The sequence below is a fragment of the Zeugodacus cucurbitae genome, chromosome 2 (genome assembly GCF_028554725.1).
Source record: "Zeugodacus cucurbitae isolate PBARC_wt_2022May chromosome 2, idZeuCucr1.2, whole genome shotgun sequence".
NCBI lineage: Eukaryota > Metazoa > Arthropoda > Insecta > Diptera > Tephritidae > Zeugodacus > Zeugodacus cucurbitae.
This window is the reverse complement of record NC_071667.1, coordinates 75,955,976-75,977,858: the sequence shown is the minus strand read 5'-3', so window position 1 is coordinate 75,977,858 and position 21,883 is coordinate 75,955,976. Positions and strand designations below refer to the sequence as shown.

The following is a 21,883-nucleotide window of genomic DNA, read 5'->3' as shown; positions in this document are numbered from 1 at the left end:
ACTGTTTTGATTCTCATTAGACAATGCCAGATTGTATGCATATCTATGGAACAAAAAAAATATTGCAATTAATTCAATTTTAATCATTTTAATTTATTTTTGCTACCAATGCAATATTAATATTTATATTTTATTTTAAAATTTCAAACTTTTCAATTATTAATTATTATATTAACTGTAATGAAAATACTTTTTGAGAATAATAATAATAATAATAATGTAATAATAGATTACAATTATTCTATTACTTAAATTTTGACATTCACCCAATGCATTCACAATAGCAATCAGCTGTAGAAATAGCGTTGCTACACTAACCGATCTCCTTGAGTTAAGGTAAATAAATTATTTATTTATTCAAACTTGCGTCTGAAGGAGTTTAAAAAACTCTCAAAAATTGTTTAAAAATTAAATATACTGTGCAACACAAAGTGCTGTAAAACATCATTGTTTAATACTTACTAGAAATGATAGTATCTCAATTGTAAATATATGGCAACTTATTTTCGGTTGTATTAGAAGACGCGCACAGATCTAACAATAAATACAGCATAATATAAATTTTAACTAAATAAAATAATATCTAATAAAAAATAATTTAGTTTTCGGCATGAGTTTTTCTGATGATTCCTCCGATTTGGATTGGTAAGTTCGACATATTTTCGTGTTTCTTATTGCAATGAAACTGACTTCAAGCAACTGTCATTATTTCTTGATAGGAAAGAGTCAAAAATGAAAACAAGCAAGTCCATAAAACAGGAACATCATACATCCCAAGGTAAACCGAAATACGCGCAAAAGTTTTGCCAAAAGTGGCTGAACATATTCAATCCATGGCTTACACGTTGCGAAGATGATCCAAATAAACCATTTTGTCGAGCATGTCAATGTCGCTTAGATTGCAACCGCTGCCACTTACAACGTCACGAACGTACTACAAAACATATACGCAACTTGGAAATACTTGTAAGCAAAGGAGAAGGTGCCGCACGACAAAACCTAAGTATACGACAAGAACGTAGCAAGTACTATCAACAACGCAAGAAGTTTAATTCATCGCTTGCATCTTCACAGGATGCTTCAGAACTTGGTGCGGATACGCCTGATGAATATATTGAGGAGTACGTTTGCCGAAATTTTTAAATATTATCTGTCTTAATAAAATGAATTTCTCTTACTTACAGAGCAGAACAAGAAGCCGAAACTTCATTTCAATTTGTTCAAGCAGAATCAGCACCAGGCGATCAATATACAGAAGAAACAGTTTTAAAACAGGAAATTACAACTGCCGATGGCCAAACCGATCCACTACCAGCGAATGCCGCATTAAAGCAAGAGAAATTACGTGGCAGTCCGAAGAAAGCCGGTGTCAAAAAGGAACGCATGAAACTGCTCATGCAAATACAAAAGGATAAAAACGATCTCATGGATTCATTTCGTGAACTCATGGGCGCACCGGGTCAGCAATCACCGAAAAAAGAAAAAAATCACGTTGATTTGTTTTTTGAAAGCGTCAGTTCCAGTGTGAAAGCGTTATCACCGAAACTTATTGCCGAAACTAAAATGCGTGTATCACAATTGATCTGTGAGCTGGAATTACGCGCACTTACTGAGAATGAGGCCAATAGCGCTGCAGGTGCTGCTGGTGCTGCTACGGCGGTTGTTGTGTCTTCTGATCCCGGTGCCGTCGGTAATGCATTTATTATAAACCAACCAGTAACAACAATGGTACATGGAACTACAGCACATCATGCGACGCAAAATAGTGGGCATCACTACGAAGCTCTAAGTTGAAAATAACAGTTGCCCATAAAATGTTGACTTTTTCGTTTCTTTGTATGCGTATGTTATAAAAAAACAAAAATAAAAACATTAGCATATGTATTTCATTATTAAGTTGTGAATAGTATATGCTGAAGAAGCACTGCATTCAGATTGCGTTACGCGTCATACAAATTGCATTATTTTGTTTTTCAAAAATTAAATGAGTGAATGCGTATACTTAGAACTGTACATACAAATGTTAATTATTTTTTTTAATTTTCCGCATGAGAAATTCAATTTTTAAAAGTTAAATTGATAACAAGATAACAATTATACCCGTATAATAAAGAAATTATATACTTGTCTGTATCAATTGAAGTGAATCAAGGTAATAAAAAAACTAAGTTTTAGTGCAATCTGTTATTGAAATTAATGAAATTTATTAAAGAAACATATTTTAAGTCTGCAGTCTTTTTAAAAAAAAAAATAAGTATATTTGTGAACCAAATAGACGAGAATAACAAATTTTTGCCTTCTTTACGCATTTATATTTAATTATATTACAATCTTCCGCAATAATTTTAATATTGATGTTTAAAAATACGGTTATAAATAAATGTATACATATGTATGTATGTATAGTAATGTCAACAGTTGCGCTCACAAATCGCATAAAAGCTCAGTAAGAGAGCTTGACATTTATGTGTCTTGTCATGAAAACAGCAAAGCTTAAGCGCTACAGTATCGGAATGGCAGTCATGAATATTGTAACGGTCCGAATGTTGGCGTTTAAATAAATTTATAAAATAGACAAGTGATTTATACATTACTTTAATAGCATAATAAAATGTGAAAATAATACAAATATGTGCCATAATGATATAAATTATTAAAAGAATCGCTTGTGCCTGGAATCTTGCATATGTGCACTAATTTATATAGTATGTTCCACTGTAGCTTATTTAAAATATTAGCATTGTAATTGAAAAACATAATACTTGAAGTATTAAAATATTTGCATTACTTAAGCGTGTAAATCGATTTTTCAAATTGCCTACAACAGCAGCTCAATCCACAGCGTGTAAAATATGAAAATGCCAACACTTGACACTTTACCATTTTAACAGTGATAAGGAATAGCGACATTCATACATATTACATACGTACATACATACATACATACCAACATTTATAACTAGGAAATTATAACACAGCATTTCCTACAAACATTGACTCTTGTGTTTATATGTGCAGTGCGCAGGCGTGCTCCCATCCCCAACATTAACAATAGCATCAATGGCAATTGTACATAGTAGGTACATTTGTAGTAGGTGTGGTGGATTAAATGGTTAAAATAAAATAGCGACGATGTCAGTGTCTTTTGAAGTTTGGCCTCGTGTAGACAAGCCTAAGCGGATCCGTCATCCTTTTTAGAAAACGGATTGAGAGTGGCGAGTTTTGTACAAACATAAAACGGTCTTCTTGTGCATAAATAACCCTACACTCATGTGTGTGCACACACACCGACATACATACACACTACCATGTAGTTATTGAATTTTCTTCATACAAAATGGGCTTTTCTGCATTCAGACATTACACAAATATACAAGTACATTGTGTATGCATTAGAAATGCATAAAAAAAACTTAAAGTGAAAACGCATAAACAACTATTTGGGAACGGAAATTTCATAAAAATTCGGTAAGTTTCATTTATGTGAAAAGTGTCCTCTAAAGTGTACGCCTGTGTGTATGCGCCTATGCATTAGAATGCATTCTTATGCATGTATTAGCAAGAGCTTACATACTGTATATACATATGTACATATCACTCATGTGATATGTAAAATGTATGTGTTATTAGAAAAAAATGTTTGAAACGTTTTAACACCTTTATTGTCTAACCAACCACTGTGTTACACCTTCTCTTGTACTAAAATTGCACATTGAACTAAGCGCTTAGTAAATACCAAGTGGAAATTATATAAATACGCGATACATACACACATACATATGTACATGGTTTTGCACGTTCAATGTCAATTTCGTGTTTGGTTAAACTTACCGACAATTTGTAAAAATTACGTTTGTTCATACTACTTATATAATATGATTTTGATTTTTTTCTAATTTTGCTTAACGTTAGAACTAATGTTATAACCTAAAAGAAATATATTTAAAGATCTTGTTTATGAAGTATGCAAATTATTATATGCAAGAAAATGTGTCAACTGCCTAAAGTTCCTGATTTAATACATATGAATATATATGTATGTATGTATATGTATAAGTACACGCCATTATTTATTGCATGCCTTTCGAGTTTTAACTTTGATTTCGCGCCACCAGCGCCATCGTTGACTAATCAAAATTTGACTACACAATTAACATAAATTTGGCGTATTAAACGGAAATAGAGTTTGTACGAAACTCTGACGTCAGCACCAAATACTGGTGTGTGCCAAAAAAATTACATTTAATATTATAAAAAAAATATTTAAAAGTGCGAATTTAGAAAAAAAGTATATACTAAAAGCTAGACTCTGATAAACTTTTTCTAAGCTTTAACTTAAGTTTATTTTAAAGCCAATTGAAATAAGTTATTAAAATAAAAATATAACAAAAAGTTTAATTCAATAAATCCGCGAAAAAGTAAAATTTAATTCATATTATTTTATTGACTAATAATTAGTATAAATTTGGTGTATTAAACGGAAATAGCGTTTGTTCGAATCTCTGACGTCAGCAACAGTATTTGTGTGTGTGGCAAAAAATTTTATTTAATAAAATTTTTTTTTTTAAATATTGAAAAGCGCGATTTTAGAAAGATAGCTAGACTTATCCAAATTACAAAAAGTTAATTTAAAGCTAAGTATTAAACAATTTAATAAATAATAAAATATTTTATTTTATTTCATTTTATTTTATTTTATTTTATTTTATTTTATTTTATTTTATTATATTGTTTTTTTAATTTTTTTTTTATAAATAACGGAATCAAAATATATTGAAATTTAAAAAGAAAAATATTTTATTTTTTGTAAAATTATTGACTATATTTTCACCACTCATACTTAAAAAAAAACACTAATCCAATTTTCCTTTCTTTCCAGTTTAAACACACTTTCCATTGACGCTAATGAAAGTAGATTTACTCCGTATCGAGCTTAAGACATAACACTATTTCAATAGATTTGGCAGCATGCATCTGCACTTCGAACCGAGTGTGAATACAAAATGTGATTGCACAATATTGTCGCTCTCATGGATGGGTAAAGTTCCTGATGACATACCAGAGGTAAGTTCAAATGGATAGAAATACACTTCAACTTCCCGAACTCGAATCAACATAATCCACAAAAAAAATGAGTTAGAGAGAGATTTCCAAGTTACGGATGGAAATTTTTATGAAAGTTGACTTCTATTGAAAGTTCAAGAGTTCGAGTTATGGAGAACTTCGAGTTATAGTAGTACGAGTTATGGAAGTTTAACTGCTGGATATGTATAAACCTTTCATAAATTCTTAAGTGGAATCATTTCAATTTTTTCGTTCAAGAAATAGACTATAAGAAAATTTTACAAAAATCAGAAATCTTTCTAGTCATGAAAATAATATTTTTTGTTAATTTAAAAAAATATGTACAAACGTACATAATATTATAATTATTAATAATACATGCAATCACATAACACTTTTACTTTTAGTTTAACATTTACATTTCGTTTTAAAAACGCCTTATTTATACAAAGAAATTGAAATTTAATAAGAAACAAACGAAAACTACATTAAATACTGCAAAATCATTGACCTGATTTCTAGTTGACACATCCGTTGTGTTGGTACTATTATCGGACCAAGCATTTCTTTCGCCGGTTTCGAAATTGATCTCCGCCGAATCGTCCAAGTTTTTCTTCAATTTTGCATTCAGCAGCATTTTCAAACGCTCTAACGGCGATTCGGTGGTGGCATCAAGCATGCTCGTTAAAAATGGCTTGTAGTCGACTGGCAGATCGTCTAGTTGATAGCCATAGATAAACATCTGCACAAATAGGTTAGTGGTATTGTCGTCCGTGATGATGGCTTTGAGGCTACTGGGCGAGAAGTGTGTATACGTGGCAACTGGTGGAGTGTAATCGTGCGAGGCCTTATTCACAGTGTGCTATGTATAGAATTGATAAGCATAAAAAATATATATGTATATTAATATTTTCTTCCTTCTTGTTGCAACAAAAGCCAACTTACATCGAATATTATGAAGCGCACATAGGTTATGAAATTGCTGTCAATATAATAGAATGTGACGCTGTGGTTGGACGGTTCCTGTGTACTAGTTTGCGACGTCTGATATGTCTCATACAAGAGATAATCATCTGTTGAAGAGTTTTACAATACAACATAAATATAAATGAATAATTTAATTATATATATGTACATACCTGCTTGACGCATGCCCAATTCGATTATTTTATCAGGATCGCCGAAATCATCAGTATAATTCATTTCTTCTTCCAACTCATCCATTGCTTCTTCACTTGTGTTCCTCCTATCCACCGCCTCCTCGAAGTCATCTTCATCGATTTCATAGTCAAAGTCTTCGTTGGTATATGGTCCAAGTATGCCTTGAAATTGCTGATCTCTGTTTAGTATATACGATGGACTTATATTGAGCATAGTCTCATTGAATCCATAAATAGATATTTGCACTTCAAATGGTTCCACGTCATCACTTGTTTCTGTGCCGTTTTCATTGTCCAACGCAGTTATGCTGCCTTTCACCAAATTATTCTGATAACTGAAGTTGACATCAGCCAAAACGTTCTAGAGTTAATAGGATGAAATTAAATATGTTTTAACAATGACAGAGAAACAGTTGCTTTGCATGAGACCTTCGTACAAATTGTTTGGTTTGGAGACAAATTGTAATTTTGTAGGTCTTTTCAGAAAGTTGAAACTTTTTAAAGCCTTTCTGTATAACCAAAATGATGTTTAGATTTCCCAACAAGATAAGTTGTTATATTATTCATGAGTCTTACAGTAATGATATTTATTTCCTTTTCGAAATCAAATCTTAAACTGACCTTATACAGAGAATCAAAAAAGAATCGTATAAATTGTTTTAAAAACAAGTAAGGAAGGGCTAAGTTCGGGTGTAACCGAAAATTTTATACTCTCGCAATTTATTTATTTAACTTTATATTATATAATATACAATTTGACCCACATATTCGTCATATATATTGTATAAAGTCCATTGAAAGTTGGAAACCATAATATTAGGTTAGAAGCAAAGGTCCTCATGTTCGATTAATGGGGCCTTGAAAACCTATGGTCCGATTTCGGCGATTTTTAGAATGGTGCTGCCACACTATTAACATAGTATTTGTGCAAAGTTCTGCATCGATATCTTCACAGTGCTTACTTTATATATTGTAAAGTAAACGATTCAGATCGTTTTCAAAGGTCGGGTATTTAGAAAGTGGGCGCCTATTTTCACAACATATCATTGGGGTGTAAGGAAACTATTACAAACCAAGTTTCATTGAAATCGGTCAAGCAGTTCCTGAGGTGTGGTTTTTGACCCATAAGTGGGCGATGCAACGCCCATTTTCCATTTTGTAAAAAAATCTGAGTGCAGCTTCCTCTGCCATTTCTTATGTGAAATTTAGTGTTTCTGACGTATTTCGTTACTGAGTTAACTCACTTTTAGTAATTTTCAGCCTAACCTTTGTATAGGAGGTGGGCGTGGTTATTATCCGATTTCAACTAATTTCAGGGTGTGTGGTGGGGTACGTAAGAGAACCGACTGCAGAAAGTTTGGTTTATATAGCTCTCTTGGTTAGCGAGATATATACAAATAACCGATTTGGGGGCGGGGCCACGCCCACTTTCCCAAAAAAATTACATCCAAATATGCTCCTTCCTAGTGCGATCCTCTGTTCCAAATTTTATTTCCACAACTTTATTTATGGCTTAGTTATGACACTTTTTGTGTTTTCGAAAGCAACCCTCTCACGGTCCCAAGGAACGTGTGTTCCAAGTTTCATCAAGATATCTCAATTTTTACTCAAGTTATCCGTTGCACGGACGGACGGACGGTCAGACAGACATTCGGATTTTGACTCGTCTCGTCACCCTGATCATTTTGATATATGTACATAACCCTACATCTAACTCGTTTAGTTTTATGACTTACAAACAACCGTTATGTGAACAAAACTATAATACTCTCTTAGCAACTTTTGTTGCGAGAGTATAAAAATCTGTACCAAAAACAATTTCAGATAATCTGTTGTTGTAGTGTAGTCCCATATGATGGGCTCAAAAAATCGATTTTTTATCATATGTATATTGCTTAACATGTCTAAAAATCACTTTAATAGTGATTTTAAAAAATACGAAGCCGTTTTAATCCTTCATCAGTTAGAAGAAGGAGTTGTTCGAAGCGCTGAGTTGGCTGCTGAAACGCGTTTTTCACAACTGTGTTTTTTCAAACTTTCCTCCATCGTATCTTTACTGTCGTATTTATACTGCCGAAATATATGTTCAGAAATGGTTATAAACTTAAAGCGCCATCTATTTATTGTTCGTAAAACAAATTCTAAAAATTCCCTAAATAGCAGGCCTTCACATAAGATGACTCTTTAAGATGATGTATTTAAATAAGACAACTCGATTTATTGGTAAACAATAATCGAGGTAATGAAAATGAATGGCATCGTGTATTAAAAGTAATAAAATACTGACTACAAAAACGGTAGACCAGATTGAGCATTGTAAAAGGTGCCTGTAGGAATCGAAATGGTTCTTAATGATCTCTCGTCAAACCATTGGTATTGATGAAACAATTCTGGTTAATTTCCTTTACAGTTTTGGCAGCAAATATCCATAGAAATCTATTTTTTTAGTGATTGTCAAACTATCGCAAGCCATGTAATTAACAGTTTTTGACTTTAAATATTGAGATCATAACAATCGAACCCCGTAAGTGTGAGCGTTTGAACAATGTTTACCTTGCAAAAAAAACGGTAAATAAAACGAAAGAAAACAACAGGAAATGAAAATATTTACGGCGTTCTGTGCCTAAGAAGTCTTTATAAAACATTTTTGAACCTCTGCAAAACAATTATTAAACAAAAATACAAAACCCCACATTTCCAAGACTAACGAACTTGACTTTTTCCAGTTAAAAAGGCCAGATTACCGTACATGATTACGCTCAGACACGCTCGTGCATTCGTTTTCGCGCGTCAAATATTATGACGGAAATGTGAAGTTCAACGGCATTGTGATGAAAAAAAAATAATAATTTGGGAAATGTTTCAGCATTTCAAAAAATAATATATGAAACAATACTATATGCTATACACGCTAATTTTTTACATTTTATACATTTATGTGCGTATGTGTGAGTGTGTTCGCATTCATGAAAGTACACATGCGGCGTTGCGGGGTCCCTCTGATATTTTCGACCTTTTGCGGTGCCTAATTGCCATGATTCTATTTGTAAATACACAGAAATACTTAAGGTGATATTTTCATAAACATTCTGAGTAGTTTCGTATTTAGAATTTTATAGAAATTCGCACAAACATTTACACTTACACACACACACTCACACTCACACACTAACTACATAAATATACCTAAATGTGTATAAAATTAGAAGTGATTCGTATATAATGGGTGACCAAAATTTGACCTTACTTGCTCCGAAACGATTTCGATGTAAGTTATGGGCTCTGGAATGGCATAATTAAAGCCCACTTCTTGACCCTCACCCACGCCCACCGAACGTGCTTGTAGTACATCTTTCAGTAGCAGTTGATCGTTGTGAATGCGTGTGCCAATGCCGAAAAAGGATTTACACTCGACCGTTGACTGTTGAAAAGCGGCGACAAAAATGAAGAGAAATTGCCAAATTGGCAACATTGTTGGACGCATCTCGAATTTGTGGGCACAATGGCGCTGATTTTGAAATTCCCCAACACTTAGAAAGTAGTTTATTTTCGTTATTGCAAAAACATATGAATTCTTATGACCGAAAAACCAAAATATTATATATTCGCGCAGTAGCGAAGGCTTGGCGACGACACGATCACTAACTTCTAGTTGCCTCGGCGTGTTCGTTACAACCGAAAAACCGTCTCGACTTTAGTACAGAAATACTTTCGCAATTTCGAAAATAAATTTGAAAATTCGCTGGAGAGGTAAAAATATAGGCCTTGCGAATATATGCTGGGGAGTACTGCGAGAGCGTAAGACAGTTCTCATTTAAATACATTTATAGACTTAAAATATCGTGTCATAGTGTTAGTGCGAGACTTGTTGTAAGAATGAAGTGAAAATCTTAAATAAACATATTTTTGTTTTGTGAAATATTAATACAGTTTTATTGAGTACATAAACACTATTTCGATGCACTAAAGAGCGCACACCTGTTTGTTATACACTGCCTGCCTGCGAAGGGCCGCTCTGTTGTGTCTTCAAGTGTTTAACATGTATAAAAATAAAATGTGAGCGCTTTTTCTTTCACTTGAGAGAGACAGAGAGAGAGAGAGATGCCAAAGCAGAAATGCAGAAATGTGCCAATGAATGCTGCGGTGTGCAGTGTAGGGTGGAAGATGTGCGGTGGTGATGTTAGCATCACTCATACGACGTGGTGTACAGGGGGGCTTCACTTAAACACTAAATATTTATGTAGGCAGACAGACACACACACACACACAGCTCGTCGCGTCAGTTGTATTCATGCCGGCAAGTGTTGAAAATTCATCTCGCACACTCACACAATACCTTAGGTACGGGGAATGTAAATTTAATTAGCAAAAGTTGTTGTTTGTCATGACCATTAACTAGTTATGTGGCTTGTTTATAGTATACATACGTGTATCTCTACTGTGGAAATATTCGTGCATAGGGAATGCTCCTGAGATGCTCAAAGCAAGCCAAGTCCTTCTGACTTTCGCCAAATCGTACAAAAGATTTCATTTTGGTATATGAACAGGCAAGAAGACGCCTCTCAACGTAATATGTGAAATTTATTCTTCTTCTTCTCTTAATTATGAATTTAATTCTTCTGCTTTTCTTTTGTAACTGATCGCCTGCTCAGTACTCTAAAATTGAAAAAGATGTTGCGAAAACTCATTTTTTTCTATCAAATCATGCTACTACATAATAAAAAACCTTTCTCAGCTGATGGAACGAGCTTCTTCTTCTTCCTTTTTGGCACTACAATCGTCGGTCGGTCTGAGCAAGGAACACGAAACTTCGCTAGTTGTCTCTATGCTTTGCGAAGTCACCACAGTTGTACATCCAAATGCAGACATGACCCTATGCACTTGGTCCTTCTATTAGTTGCGGGCGCGCCCTTGCTTCCGTTGTCCATAGGTCTCGAATCGAACGATTCACTGGATCATCGTCTTCCGTACGTACGACCTGGTCCAACCAGCGCTTTCGTTGGATTTTTAAACGCTTAACTATATCCATGTCGCCGTAGATCTTATACAGTTCATGGTTCCTTCTTCTTCGGTACTTCCCGCTCACGCGGACGGCTGCAAAGATCTTGAGGAGAACAGTTCTGTCGAACACTCCAAGTACCTTGTGACCTCGATGTGTCATTCATCTATGTTTCTGCGCCTAATAGGACCGAAAAAGTTTTAAAAAGTCCATTGCATGTCGACGGTCTTAAAAAAATATATATTTTAAGTTGATTCGAAATTTAAATCGACTTTAAGTCAGGAAAAGTAGTTCTAAGACCACTGGTATTGGTATTCGACACCGATATCTTTATTAATAGAACTACATCATAGTCACGTGGACCCTTTTAGCAATCTAACCATTCTTAAAATTTAATATTAACAACAAATTTATTATTTTATTAATCCTTTCTTATAGGATGAGGGCTGGAAATTGAATCGAACAAATTATTACCAAGAAGGATGGCTGGCTACCGGAAATATCCGCGGCATTGTCGGCGTGACATTTACAACATCGCATTGTCGCAGAAATATGGACTTTCCGACACGTACCAATTACAATTTGCGTGGACATCGTTCCGATGTAAGTATATAGATCAATCTATAAATATTACATTTAAGAAGTGCAACAAAAGCTTTTCATATGTTTGTGTCCCCTTAATGAGGAGACAGACTCAAGTAACGCATTCTTTTGTTTTTTTTTCAGGTGATTTTGGTGAAATGGAATGAACCATATCAGAAATTGGCATCGTGTGATAGTTCCGGCATCATATTTGTGTGGATCAAATATGAAGGCCGTTGGTCCATCGAACTGATTAACGATCGCAATACGCCAGTTACGTATTTCTCCTGGTCCCACGATGGACGCATGGCGCTGATTTGCTATCAAGATGGTTTTGTGCTTGTAGGCTCGGTAGCCGGTCAGCGGTATTGGTCATCGATGCTGAATCTGGAGTCGACCATTACTTGTGGTATTTGGACACCCGACGATCAGCAAGTGTATTTCGGCACCACACAAGGTCAGGTAATCGTAATGGATGTACACGGTGCGATGGTGTCGCAAGTGCAACTCTGCAATGATGTTGGCATAACATCTATGGCGTGGTCATGTGAGAAATTCAAAATGGAAGAGGGTGAAGAATCCGAGCCAGGTGTTACCAATGCTTGTAAGTTACAAAATACCATGAGCTTTTGAAGCGTTACAATTAGCAATACTGTGCTTTCTCTTACAGCTAAACGTTCTTTTGTATTGGCTGTTAGCTTTCAAAACGGTTTTATATACTTGCTAAAGTCATTCGATGACGTATCGCCGGCACATATCAACACAGGGCTTAGCGGCAGTATAGGTATGGTTATGGAGTGGAGTAATTCGCGTGAATTGCTCGCTGTCGCTGGCACTTCGCAGACCACGTTAAACACTTTTGATCAGCAAGGGGCGCCGATCTATGAGAATCTCTTGAAATTTTATACCGAATCTGGCAAAATACTGTTTCAGACACGCCTTCCGAATACCTCCGCAACGGTGTCTGCTCTCACGTGGGGTCACAACGACAAGCGTCTGTTCATCGCAACTGGCACCCAGGTGCACATTGCTTGGGTGTCCAGACGTATAGCGTCACTACAAATGCTGTGTCGTCTTCAAATACAGGCGAGCATTGGCTCAGAGCGCTCGTTGCACCTGCTTCCGTTGCCGTCACGAATTAGGAGTCTGATTGGCAATCTTTTTGCTCAAACAATAAGAGTAAGTGTGATGATTCTTCAACAGAGCGCTCGAAGCAATTTAAATTTCTTTTCTTATGCACAGTGCTGTGTACCTGATCTTAAATCCGTACGTGAGTTCGTCTCCCGGCCACCAATGTGTTCGACACGCTTGCACTGCACCATGATACGGCACGACGAGGATCCAACTCAAAATACCGGCATTTGCTACACACTCTATTTGGAATATTTGGGCGGTCTTGTGCCGCTACTCAAGGGCAAACGCACCTCGAAAATACGTCCAGAATTCGTGATATTTGATCCACAAGCAAATGGTGTGTTTTTCAGACTACATTAATTTAAATTCTTTATATCTTTTATCACTTTTGTTTACAGATTCACCGGTATTCATGCAATATTCTCCCGAATGGAAGAGCTCCTCCGGTTCGAGTCAGTCTACAACCACCGGACAAAGCGGAAGAACTGATTCTTCTGATAGTGAATTCGAAGATCGTTACCGGAGCTCTCCACGTCCATTACGGCATCGAAAATTGCGTCAAAAAAAGAGAAATCAGAGCAATGGAGAAAAATATTCAGTGAATTCTCAAATAGATCCCGATAGCTTGGATGAACTCGCTTACGTTGATACACTTCCTGAGGTATGCTAATTTTAAAATAATTTTAGTTGATTTAATGAGTGAAAATTGTCAGACACAGTTTAGTTATTAAAAGAGAAACAATCATTAGAGGGCTAAGATGCTGGCTAATCTGACGTCATTCAATAATCACTCTCAGATTTTAGATCAAATAACCTTTCTGTTGAATTAAACATAACCTCTTTTATTTACTTTCTACAGGAAGAAAAACTGGTTGAGGTTACCTCAAACATTTGGGGTACCAAATTTAAAATTCATGGACTTGCCAAAACCGTCCCAGCCAATTTAGGCCAAATAACGTATAAAACGTCCTTATTGCATCTGCAGCCAAGGCAAATGACACTAGTTATAACAGAACTGCGTGACGACTTTCCTTCGGGTCCGGATCCAAATTTTAATCCGAATATTTTTTCCGAAGACGAAGATGATGCAGCTCTACTCAATGGCAGTAGAAGTAATGGCAATACCTACAATACCAATTCGCTGACAAATGCGGAAGGCCAAATGAAAGCCACATCGACGGCAGCTGCCGCTCATCGTCGTCTCAACGAGTTATCCCCACCAATTGCACCAATGTCACCACGTCCGAATCATCTGTTGGCGCGACATAAAAACGCACTAAATAACAATGGTATACAGTGTGCGATAGGCAGTACTGGCTTAAGTCCATTGGCTAGAGCCGAATCTTATGATGACGATTCGTCAAATGAGTCGCAAGATGTGAATGGCTATCACAATGGCGCCAGAGCCAACCTACCCAACAGCAACCTACTACACAACACCAACGGTTCAAATAATAACAAAACGATGCGTCCGAAGAATATTACTGCCACTACACCGGGTATGCGCAGCAGTCTTGGACCTGGCTATAGTAGCTTTAAAAATAACTACAGTCGTTCTAGTTCGAACTCGAGCTCACAGTCCCGCCACGCGATATCGCCTTTATACTGTGATGGTTCGGTGCCAACATTACAATCACCGAAAAATGCCGTCGCCCCAACGGATATAATATTCGAACGTCCGGCTGTCTCGGGCAATGGTCAAACCACGGTTATGTCGTACTCCAGCAACACGGACTACGCCAATAATGTTGTGCAAGTAAAGAATGTTTTGCTACCCGAAATGATTCGATCGACAAACAGTCATGTCAACCCGGTACCCTTAAATCTAAATTTGAATCTTGAACGCATGGATGCAAGACTTAAAACCACAGCGTGTAGCAGTAATTACGCAGCAAATAATAATCCCGTTAACAACAATAACTCAAAACGTCGGGATATTTCATATATAGATGAAGAAGTACAATCGCCCACCCAACAAGCTTTGATTACTTTCACACCCGTTTCTACGCCTGTCGAAGTTCGCATGAAGCGCACCACAACAGTCGTATCCATTGCACCAGCTATGCCCGATTCGATTACACGCAGTTGTAGTGTTGGTTATTTAGACTCGGATGCTATTACACCGTCCGACGAAGCCTTAATGGCTTTGCGTAGAGACGCGCCGACTAAGCGTTTGATCCTGGTAGACAAACGTAAGACTAGAAAAAAACGTCAAAATAACGAGGTAAGTGTTCGCAAGTTAGGGCGGTTGCTATAACCGATTACGTGACCGTACTAACATAAATAAAAAACTAACAAGTAATATTTTTTTATCTTAATCAACTAGGACTCCCGCAAACCAAAACTGGAAAGATCCGGCAAATCAAAGAGTCTCGACTCCTGCGAATTACTCTTCAGTCAAACAAAATTAAGCAGTAAAGAACCCGAGAAGGCGCCACGTAAACTTCAAGAAATCGCTGAAGGTAAAACCAGCACCACCGACTCCGGTGAACTAACAAAATGTTTAAAATGCCACAGAAGTGTCAATCCCAACGAACAATGTAAACATTGCCAGCCAGCAGCCCTAACTGTGAGCGATGAGCCGCAGAAGAAGGAAGAGAAGATACGCTTAGTGTCCACAACAGCGAAAAAAGACGTCACAGCCAACACGCATGTTTATGAGAACTTATATAAGAGTCAGGAACAGCAAAAGCAAATGCAACGCAAAACAGGTGGTACACCGAGAAAGAAAAAGCTGGATGTAATCACCAGCTTCACAGACAGCCCACTTTTCACGCGAAAACACCGCTTTGGCATCAGAAGTCGCAGCAAAGAGACCGGTAGTAGCAGTGAGACGAACACCGAAAGCACCACACCATTGCTGGGTCGTAAAAATGATAACGGTTTTAGCTTCGTCAAACAATTAACCGAGGTACGCTGGCGTCGACGCGAGGCACAGAGTAATGTAAATACGGTCAAGACTCAACGTGATTACTTGGGACAAACGCCAAGCGCCAGTACGAATGGCAATGCTGTGGAGGCCACGCCAGTGGAAGCTAAAGCCTCCGTCTCGTTGCAAGCGCAGGTATTTCAACGCTCCAATGCGTATATATTTGCATACATCTAAATTCATTAATACCCTAATTATTAACTATTTAAAGCTTTTAAATTAAATTAAGTTAAATAGTTAGATTACTGAAAATTTAAATTGGATACATATTGTAGAACTGCATCACATACATATATACGTGAACTTTTAACACCGCATAACAGCCATTGAAACGATTTGCGAATGTACTTACAGGCACTTACAACATTAGAGAACATTATCAGCCGTTTACGAGACCTCGATGAGGGACGTCTCACTCCACCCGCTACACCGAAACGCCTACCGCGTAGCTCGCCAGCATCGCCTGCTGTTAGTAAAAAGAACAAACGTCAGAGTAGTTCGCCCATTCGTCACTTTTTGAATTCACCTCTGCTAAATAGGCGCTATCGCAAAAAACAATGCCTCATAGAAAGTTCAGATGACGAAGGCAACGGTACAAATGGGTCAGGCGAAGAAAACGGCGGTGCCAGTTACAATAAGCAATATCGTGATTTGGAAACATTCCAAAAGGCACAGCTACTACAAAAGGTGAGTGTGTGTGTCTATGTATGTTTACATATATATAAGCTGGTATATACACGCTGTTTGTGTTTGTGTAGGTGTCACAAAACGAAAGTGGGAAAATATGTCGCATGTATGTACATATATACGATGAATGTATGTATTGGCCACTAAATTTTTATTTTGATGAATTGGCAAATATACACAGTAGTTGTTTAAAGAGTGCATTGTAGTTAAATAGAACCTTGCCGTTTAAAATAACTATTTCCGTTTAAAGGATTTTGCTTTTAATAATTTTAGGTATAATATAGTAGTATCATGTCTACAATATTAACAATCCTTTGATTAGTTAATAGCGCTCTGTGTTACAATTGCCCTTCAGAAAGTCGATTACTTACAAAAAATACTCAACAAAAAACCGAGAGAAAACAAGTAAGGAAGGGCTAAGTTCGGGTGTAACCCAACATTTTATACTCTCGCAATTTATTTACTTAACTTTATTAATATTATATAATACACAATTTGACCCACATATTCGTCATATATGTTGTATAAAGTCCATTGAAAGTTGGAAACCATAATATTAGGTTAGAAGCACCGAGGTCCTAATGTTCGATATATGGGTCCTTGACAACCTATGGTCCGATTTCGGTGATTTTTAAAATGGGGCTGCCACACTATAAACGTAGTATTTGTGCAAAGTTCTGCATCGATATCTTCACTAGTACTTACTTTATATATTGTAAAGTTAACGATGCAGATCGACTTCAAAGTTCTGGTATATGGGAAGTATGCGTGGTTATGAAGCGATTTGGAATATTTTCACAACATATTATTGGGATGTAAAGAAACTATTACAAACCAAGTTTCATTGAAATCGGTCGAGTAGTTCCTGAGGTATGGTTTTTGACCCATAAGTGGGCGATGCCCCGCCTATTTTCCATTTTGTAAAAAAATCTGAGTGCAACTTCCATCTGCCATTTCTTATGTGAAATTTAGTGTTTCTGGCGTTTTTCGTTATTGAGTTAACCCACTTTTAGTAAATTTCAACATAACCTTTGTATGGGAGGTGGGCGTGGTTACAATCCGATTTCCTCCATTTTTGGATTGTTTAAGGTAGTACCTAAACCACTCTAGAGAGTTTCCTTGATATACCTTTAGTAGTTTGCGAGATATGTACAAAAAACTTAGTAGGGGCGGGGCCACGCTCACTTCCCCAAAAATATTACATCTACATATGCCCCTTCATAGTGCGATCGTTCATACCAAATTTTACCATAGCTTTATTTATAGCTTAGTTATGGCACTTTAAGTGTTTTCGGTTTTCGCCATTTTGTGGGCGTGGCATTGGTCCGATTACGCCCATTTTCGAACTTAACCTTCTTATGGTGCCAAGAAATACGTCTTCCAAGTTTCATCAAGATATTTCAATTTTTACTCAAGTTACAGCTTGCACGGATTTGAACTTTTCTCCCTGATCATTTTGATATATGTATATAACCCTATATCTAACTCGTTTAGTTTTAGGACTTACAACCAACCGTTATGTGGACAAAACTATAATACTCTCGTAGCAACTTTGTTGCGAGAGTATAAAAATCCATAAATTTTAATAGCCCACTTGCCACTTACATGCTACAAAAAGGGTGGTTCTAGTATTGAGTTCGATGAGTCATTCGTAAGTGAGTTCTACTTCTACTTCTTTACTGGCGTTGACACCGCTTATGCGATTATTACCGAATTAACAACAGTGCGCTCTTCCTTTTTTCTTTTCGCTGTTTGGCGTCAATTGGTGATATCAAGAGCAGCCAGGTTCTTCTCCACCTGGTTTTGCCAAGGGAGCAGAGGTCTTCCTTCCTTACTTTCTTAAAAGTTTGAAAGCGGGTACTGCATCGAACATTTTCAAAGCTGGCGTGCTTACGTCCATTGGAACAACAAGACTTAGTCAGCTTATCATTCCATCGTCTGCGGTATACGACGTTGCTAATGTGAAAAGGACCATAAATCTTCCGTAAAACCTTTCTCTCGAAAACTCCCAGAGTCGTCTCATCAGAAGTTGATTTCGTCCATGCTTCTGCACCATAAAGCAGGACGGTGAGGATGATTGATTTGTAGACTTTAATCATTGTACGTCTAGAGAGGAATTTACTTTTCAATTGCCTACTAGTCTATAGTAGCACCTGTTGGCAAGAGTGATTCTGCGTAAGATTTCAAGGCTAACATTGTTATTGTATTACTGCTGGTTTCAAGATAGACGAAATTATTTACAACTTCAAAGTCTGACGATTTGTTTGATGACAGGCTATATTTAGTGTTATCTTCATTCACTACCAAATCCATTCCATAATATGTCAGAATTGCAACGTAGTTTCGTATACTTTTAGGTTAAATTTTGCTTATTTAGCACGCTGCGAACAAATCGAACTTCTCATATAATCCCACTTTGAATCCCAGAAACTTATTTGATTTGTCTATTAACATATCACACATACAAATATATTCCCCCTTTAGCTAAAGCGTGGCAAAATTGAGCCGAATGGTTCTTCTTCATGCTACTCGAGTCCCGCACCAGTTCGACGCGAGTTCGTGATGCACAACAAAGCGCCAATGTGGAATGAGCTGAGTCAGGTGTATCAGCTGGATTTTGGTGGACGCGTTACACAAGAATCGGCCAAAAATTTCCAAATTGAATTCCGCGGTAAACAGGTAAGTAACAGTCAGTAACATTCCATTGCAAGTGAAATTATTTCATTTTTTTTTTTTTGTTTTTGATTAAAAATCATTACAGGTAATGCAATTTGGGCGAATCGATGGTAATGCATACACGCTGGATTTTCAATATCCATTTTCAGCATTGCAAGCGTTCGCTGTAGCGCTCGCCAATGTTACGCAACGCTTGAAATAAGTACATACACACCTATATACATACATATGTATTTGTGTATATTTTTGAAGTAATTGCAGAAAAGCACTGGTCTTCTGCCTGTATTGATAAACGAGTGTAATCGGTGATTCTAAGTATTAAGCGTAAAATACACGTACTAAAGGGGCCTAAAGTTTTAATATACATACATATATGTACATCTATACAAAATCTTTGTTTGCGGCATAAATAAATAGTGCATGTGCACTTATATGAATCTAGCTTATACAGATATTTATTGGATATTGTAACTATCGTAGCTGTCAATTTATACGGATCGTTTCGGCTTATCACTTGATTTCTAAATTTTATAATCAAGCTGAAATGTATGTATGTAAGTAATTCGATTTACGTCTCGAGCAAGTGATTTCAGTTAAATTATTTGAATGAACCTCAAAAATATCAAAATGTTTCAATATAGCTAATTTAGTGTTCGAAAAATAGTCGACATACGTCAATGAATAACAGAAGCCGATTGTTGTTAATGTTAAGTTAAAAATTATTAACTATCGGAAGCTGCTTGAATTGTACACAATGCTTTTTTGCAATATTTATACACTAAATTATTAACTTAATTACGAATTTATTACTCTCCCTCAAATAATTTATATTTATTTTATTACGTTTGATAACCACCTTGAGTATTGGGTATTTATTAAATATTTTTTTTAAATTTAATTTAAATATCCTCTAATTATTTTTAGTTAATTTTAGTGCAAAAAAAAAAATGTTAAACACTAAGTTGACTTAGACAATATAGAAATTTTAATTCGTGGCACCAAATTATAGTGCCTAACAAATTCTAAATATTTGAGTAAGCGATCCGTTTGATTTTTGGCGTAGTTAATATAAATAGATACAGTTATTTACTTATTTGTACATAAAAAATCAAAATAGATAGAATAGCAACATGTAGTTTACCGTTTATTTATAGATTTGCGCACAAATAGCATAGAACTCACATAGGTTTTTATTGAAATGTATTGTAGTTGCAACGTTTTACGCTTAAAAAACAGTAATTAACGGTAAATACATATTTTATTTTTAAATTATTGGTGAAATTGTAATTTGTAAGCGGCAAAGTAACTGTTTCGAATTTTAATTTGAGTTTCAAAATCAATTAGTTTTATAAAATATACCAAATTGTCTAAAACTATAACTACAAGAGTTTCTTAAGAATTAGATTTCTCAATATTTCTGTTCGGATTTAAGCAACGTGAAGTTCACCTTCAAAGAAATATTAATCAATTTATTGATGAGTTATTAATAAACGTGAAAGCATTGACCGCGCTGAGAACCTTCGTAATAAAAATACAATTATTTTTTTTAAATGGCCGAGGGTTGTATGTATGTGCAATTAAATGAAGTATTCTAAAACTAAAAAATAACAAGTATTGAAAGTGAAAAACATACACCTGTTGATATCAACAAAAGCAATTTGTATAATTAACTGTCAAGCTAAAAGAGTTTAGTAACTGCTTATCAAATTATGGAATTTTGTAAATTAATTTCTTTTAAGTATTTACACGTACTGATCGCAGGACTCATGTACATTCTGAATAATGTTGTATTTACACACATATTTTATAAAGATAGTTTTAACAACTCTTATTCCGATCCATTTTATTTAAGAAAATAATAATTATTCTAATACAAACATGTGAAAATATTAAAAGTAGAAATGCCACAGAAAATTGTAAAAAATATAAAAATAATACTTATACAAACCATATAAATGAACTTAATGTCTGCAATAATCGTACATATTTTACATTCAGGTACAGATTTAAAATGATCATTGTCAACAGTTTTAAAGCTATAAAGCTGATATATATTCAAGAGTAAAATTATAATTTCGCAATTATTTGACTTTAATTGAGCGACATGCAAATTCTATGTAACCGCTCTTATTGTAAAGTATTTATGTGACATCAATGGAGTGAAATTTAGTGCAACAAACAAACAAATATACATCCTTTCGACAAAATGGATGAGATATTTTTTATAATACTATGTATGTATAAATTTTAACACGCTTTTAAATAAAAATACATTTTTGCTTCGTAATCGGATATGTAGTTAGTCGCAATTTCTAAATTTGCTATTCAATTCTAAATCGCGCTAGTTAATAAGTAAAATATTGCAAATGATTTCTAAAATATGTAAAAAAATAACTAGGCAGGAACTATTTACTTAAATACCATGTGCAATATGTTAATATTATCAATACAAAAGTATGAAAACAGAATGCATGCATAAATACACATATTCACAAGAGTCTTAAACAAAATTTATATGTCAGGAAATATGTACAATACTTTCACCTTGCATTGCTAAAACAAAACTTAAGAAATAAACATTATTGCATAAATATGTACATTCGTAAATAGATGCAAAGAATGCAGCACAATTAGAGTACATGAAAAGTATTC

At 35.5% G+C, this 21,883-nt stretch overlaps 3 protein-coding genes across 4 annotated transcripts; 2 read left to right on the top strand and 1 right to left on the bottom strand.

The window, feature by feature from the left end:
• The first annotated feature begins 319 nt into the window (after nt 1-319).
• Nucleotides 320-1,873, top strand: LOC105211333 (protein suppressor of variegation 3-7). Its single transcript, XM_011182698.3, has 3 exons — nt 320-645; nt 720-1,121; nt 1,185-1,873. Exons 1-3 carry the CDS (start codon nt 611-613, stop codon nt 1,792-1,794), a joined length of 1,047 nt encoding a protein of 348 aa, XP_011181000.1. The 5' UTR covers nt 320-610; the 3' UTR covers nt 1,795-1,873.
• Nucleotides 1,874-2,727: 854 nt separating this feature from the next.
• On the top strand, nt 2,728-20,076 carry LOC105211335 (tubby-related protein 4). 2 transcript variants are annotated; one of them, XM_011182700.3, is made up of 12 exons: nt 2,728-3,468; nt 4,880-5,064; nt 11,662-11,826; nt 11,950-12,409; nt 12,476-12,984; nt 13,048-13,276; nt 13,338-13,600; nt 13,799-15,163; nt 15,266-16,003; nt 16,223-16,555; nt 19,040-19,234; nt 19,317-20,076. In XM_011182700.3, exons 2-12 carry the CDS (start codon nt 4,969-4,971, stop codon nt 19,431-19,433), a joined length of 4,470 nt encoding a protein of 1,489 aa, XP_011181002.2. In that variant the 5' UTR covers nt 2,728-3,468; nt 4,880-4,968; the 3' UTR covers nt 19,434-20,076. The 2 variants fall into 2 exon arrangements, with proteins under 2 accessions (XP_011181002.2, XP_054087242.1); XM_054231267.1 differs by having other exon boundaries at nt 12,476-13,276.
• LOC105211334 (uncharacterized) lies at nt 5,036-9,921 on the bottom strand. The gene is made up of 4 exons (XM_011182699.3): nt 9,472-9,921; nt 6,204-6,585; nt 6,010-6,137; nt 5,036-5,926 (listed from the first exon to the last, which is right to left on the bottom strand). Exons 1-4 carry the CDS (start codon nt 9,706-9,708, stop codon nt 5,507-5,509), a joined length of 1,167 nt encoding a protein of 388 aa, XP_011181001.2. The 5' UTR covers nt 9,709-9,921; the 3' UTR covers nt 5,036-5,506.
• Nucleotides 20,077-21,883: the final 1,807 nt, after the last annotated feature.

Excerpts from the sequence above, each read along its gene's own strand:
- LOC105211334 (XM_011182699.3), bottom strand. The coding sequence starts at position 9,708 with ATGCGTCCAACAATGTTGCCAATTTGGCAATTTCTCTTCATTTTTGTC. Across the intron at positions 6,586-9,471 it reads TCGAAATCGTTTCGGAGCAA|AACGTTTTGGCTGATGTCAA; the intron begins GTAAGGTCAAAT and ends TATTAACTCTAG. Across the intron at positions 5,927-6,009 it reads TGCGCTTCATAATATTCGAT|CACACTGTGAATAAGGCCTC; the intron begins GTAAGTTGGCTT and ends TTCTATACATAG.
- LOC105211333 (XM_011182698.3), top strand. The coding sequence starts at position 611 with ATGAGTTTTTCTGATGATTCCTCCGATTTGGATTG. Across the intron at positions 646-719 it reads GATTCCTCCGATTTGGATTG|GAAAGAGTCAAAAATGAAAA; the intron begins GTAAGTTCGACA and ends ATTTCTTGATAG. Across the intron at positions 1,122-1,184 it reads CCTGATGAATATATTGAGGA|AGCAGAACAAGAAGCCGAAA; the intron begins GTACGTTTGCCG and ends TCTTACTTACAG.
- LOC105211335 (XM_054231267.1), top strand. The coding sequence starts at position 4,969 with ATGCATCTGCACTTCGAACCGAGTGTGAATACAAAATGTGATTGCACA. Across the intron at positions 11,827-11,949 it reads TGCGTGGACATCGTTCCGAT|GTGATTTTGGTGAAATGGAA; the intron begins GTAAGTATATAG and ends TTTTTTTTTCAG. Across the intron at positions 19,235-19,316 it reads TTGAATTCCGCGGTAAACAG|GTAATGCAATTTGGGCGAAT; the intron begins GTAAGTAACAGT and ends AAATCATTACAG.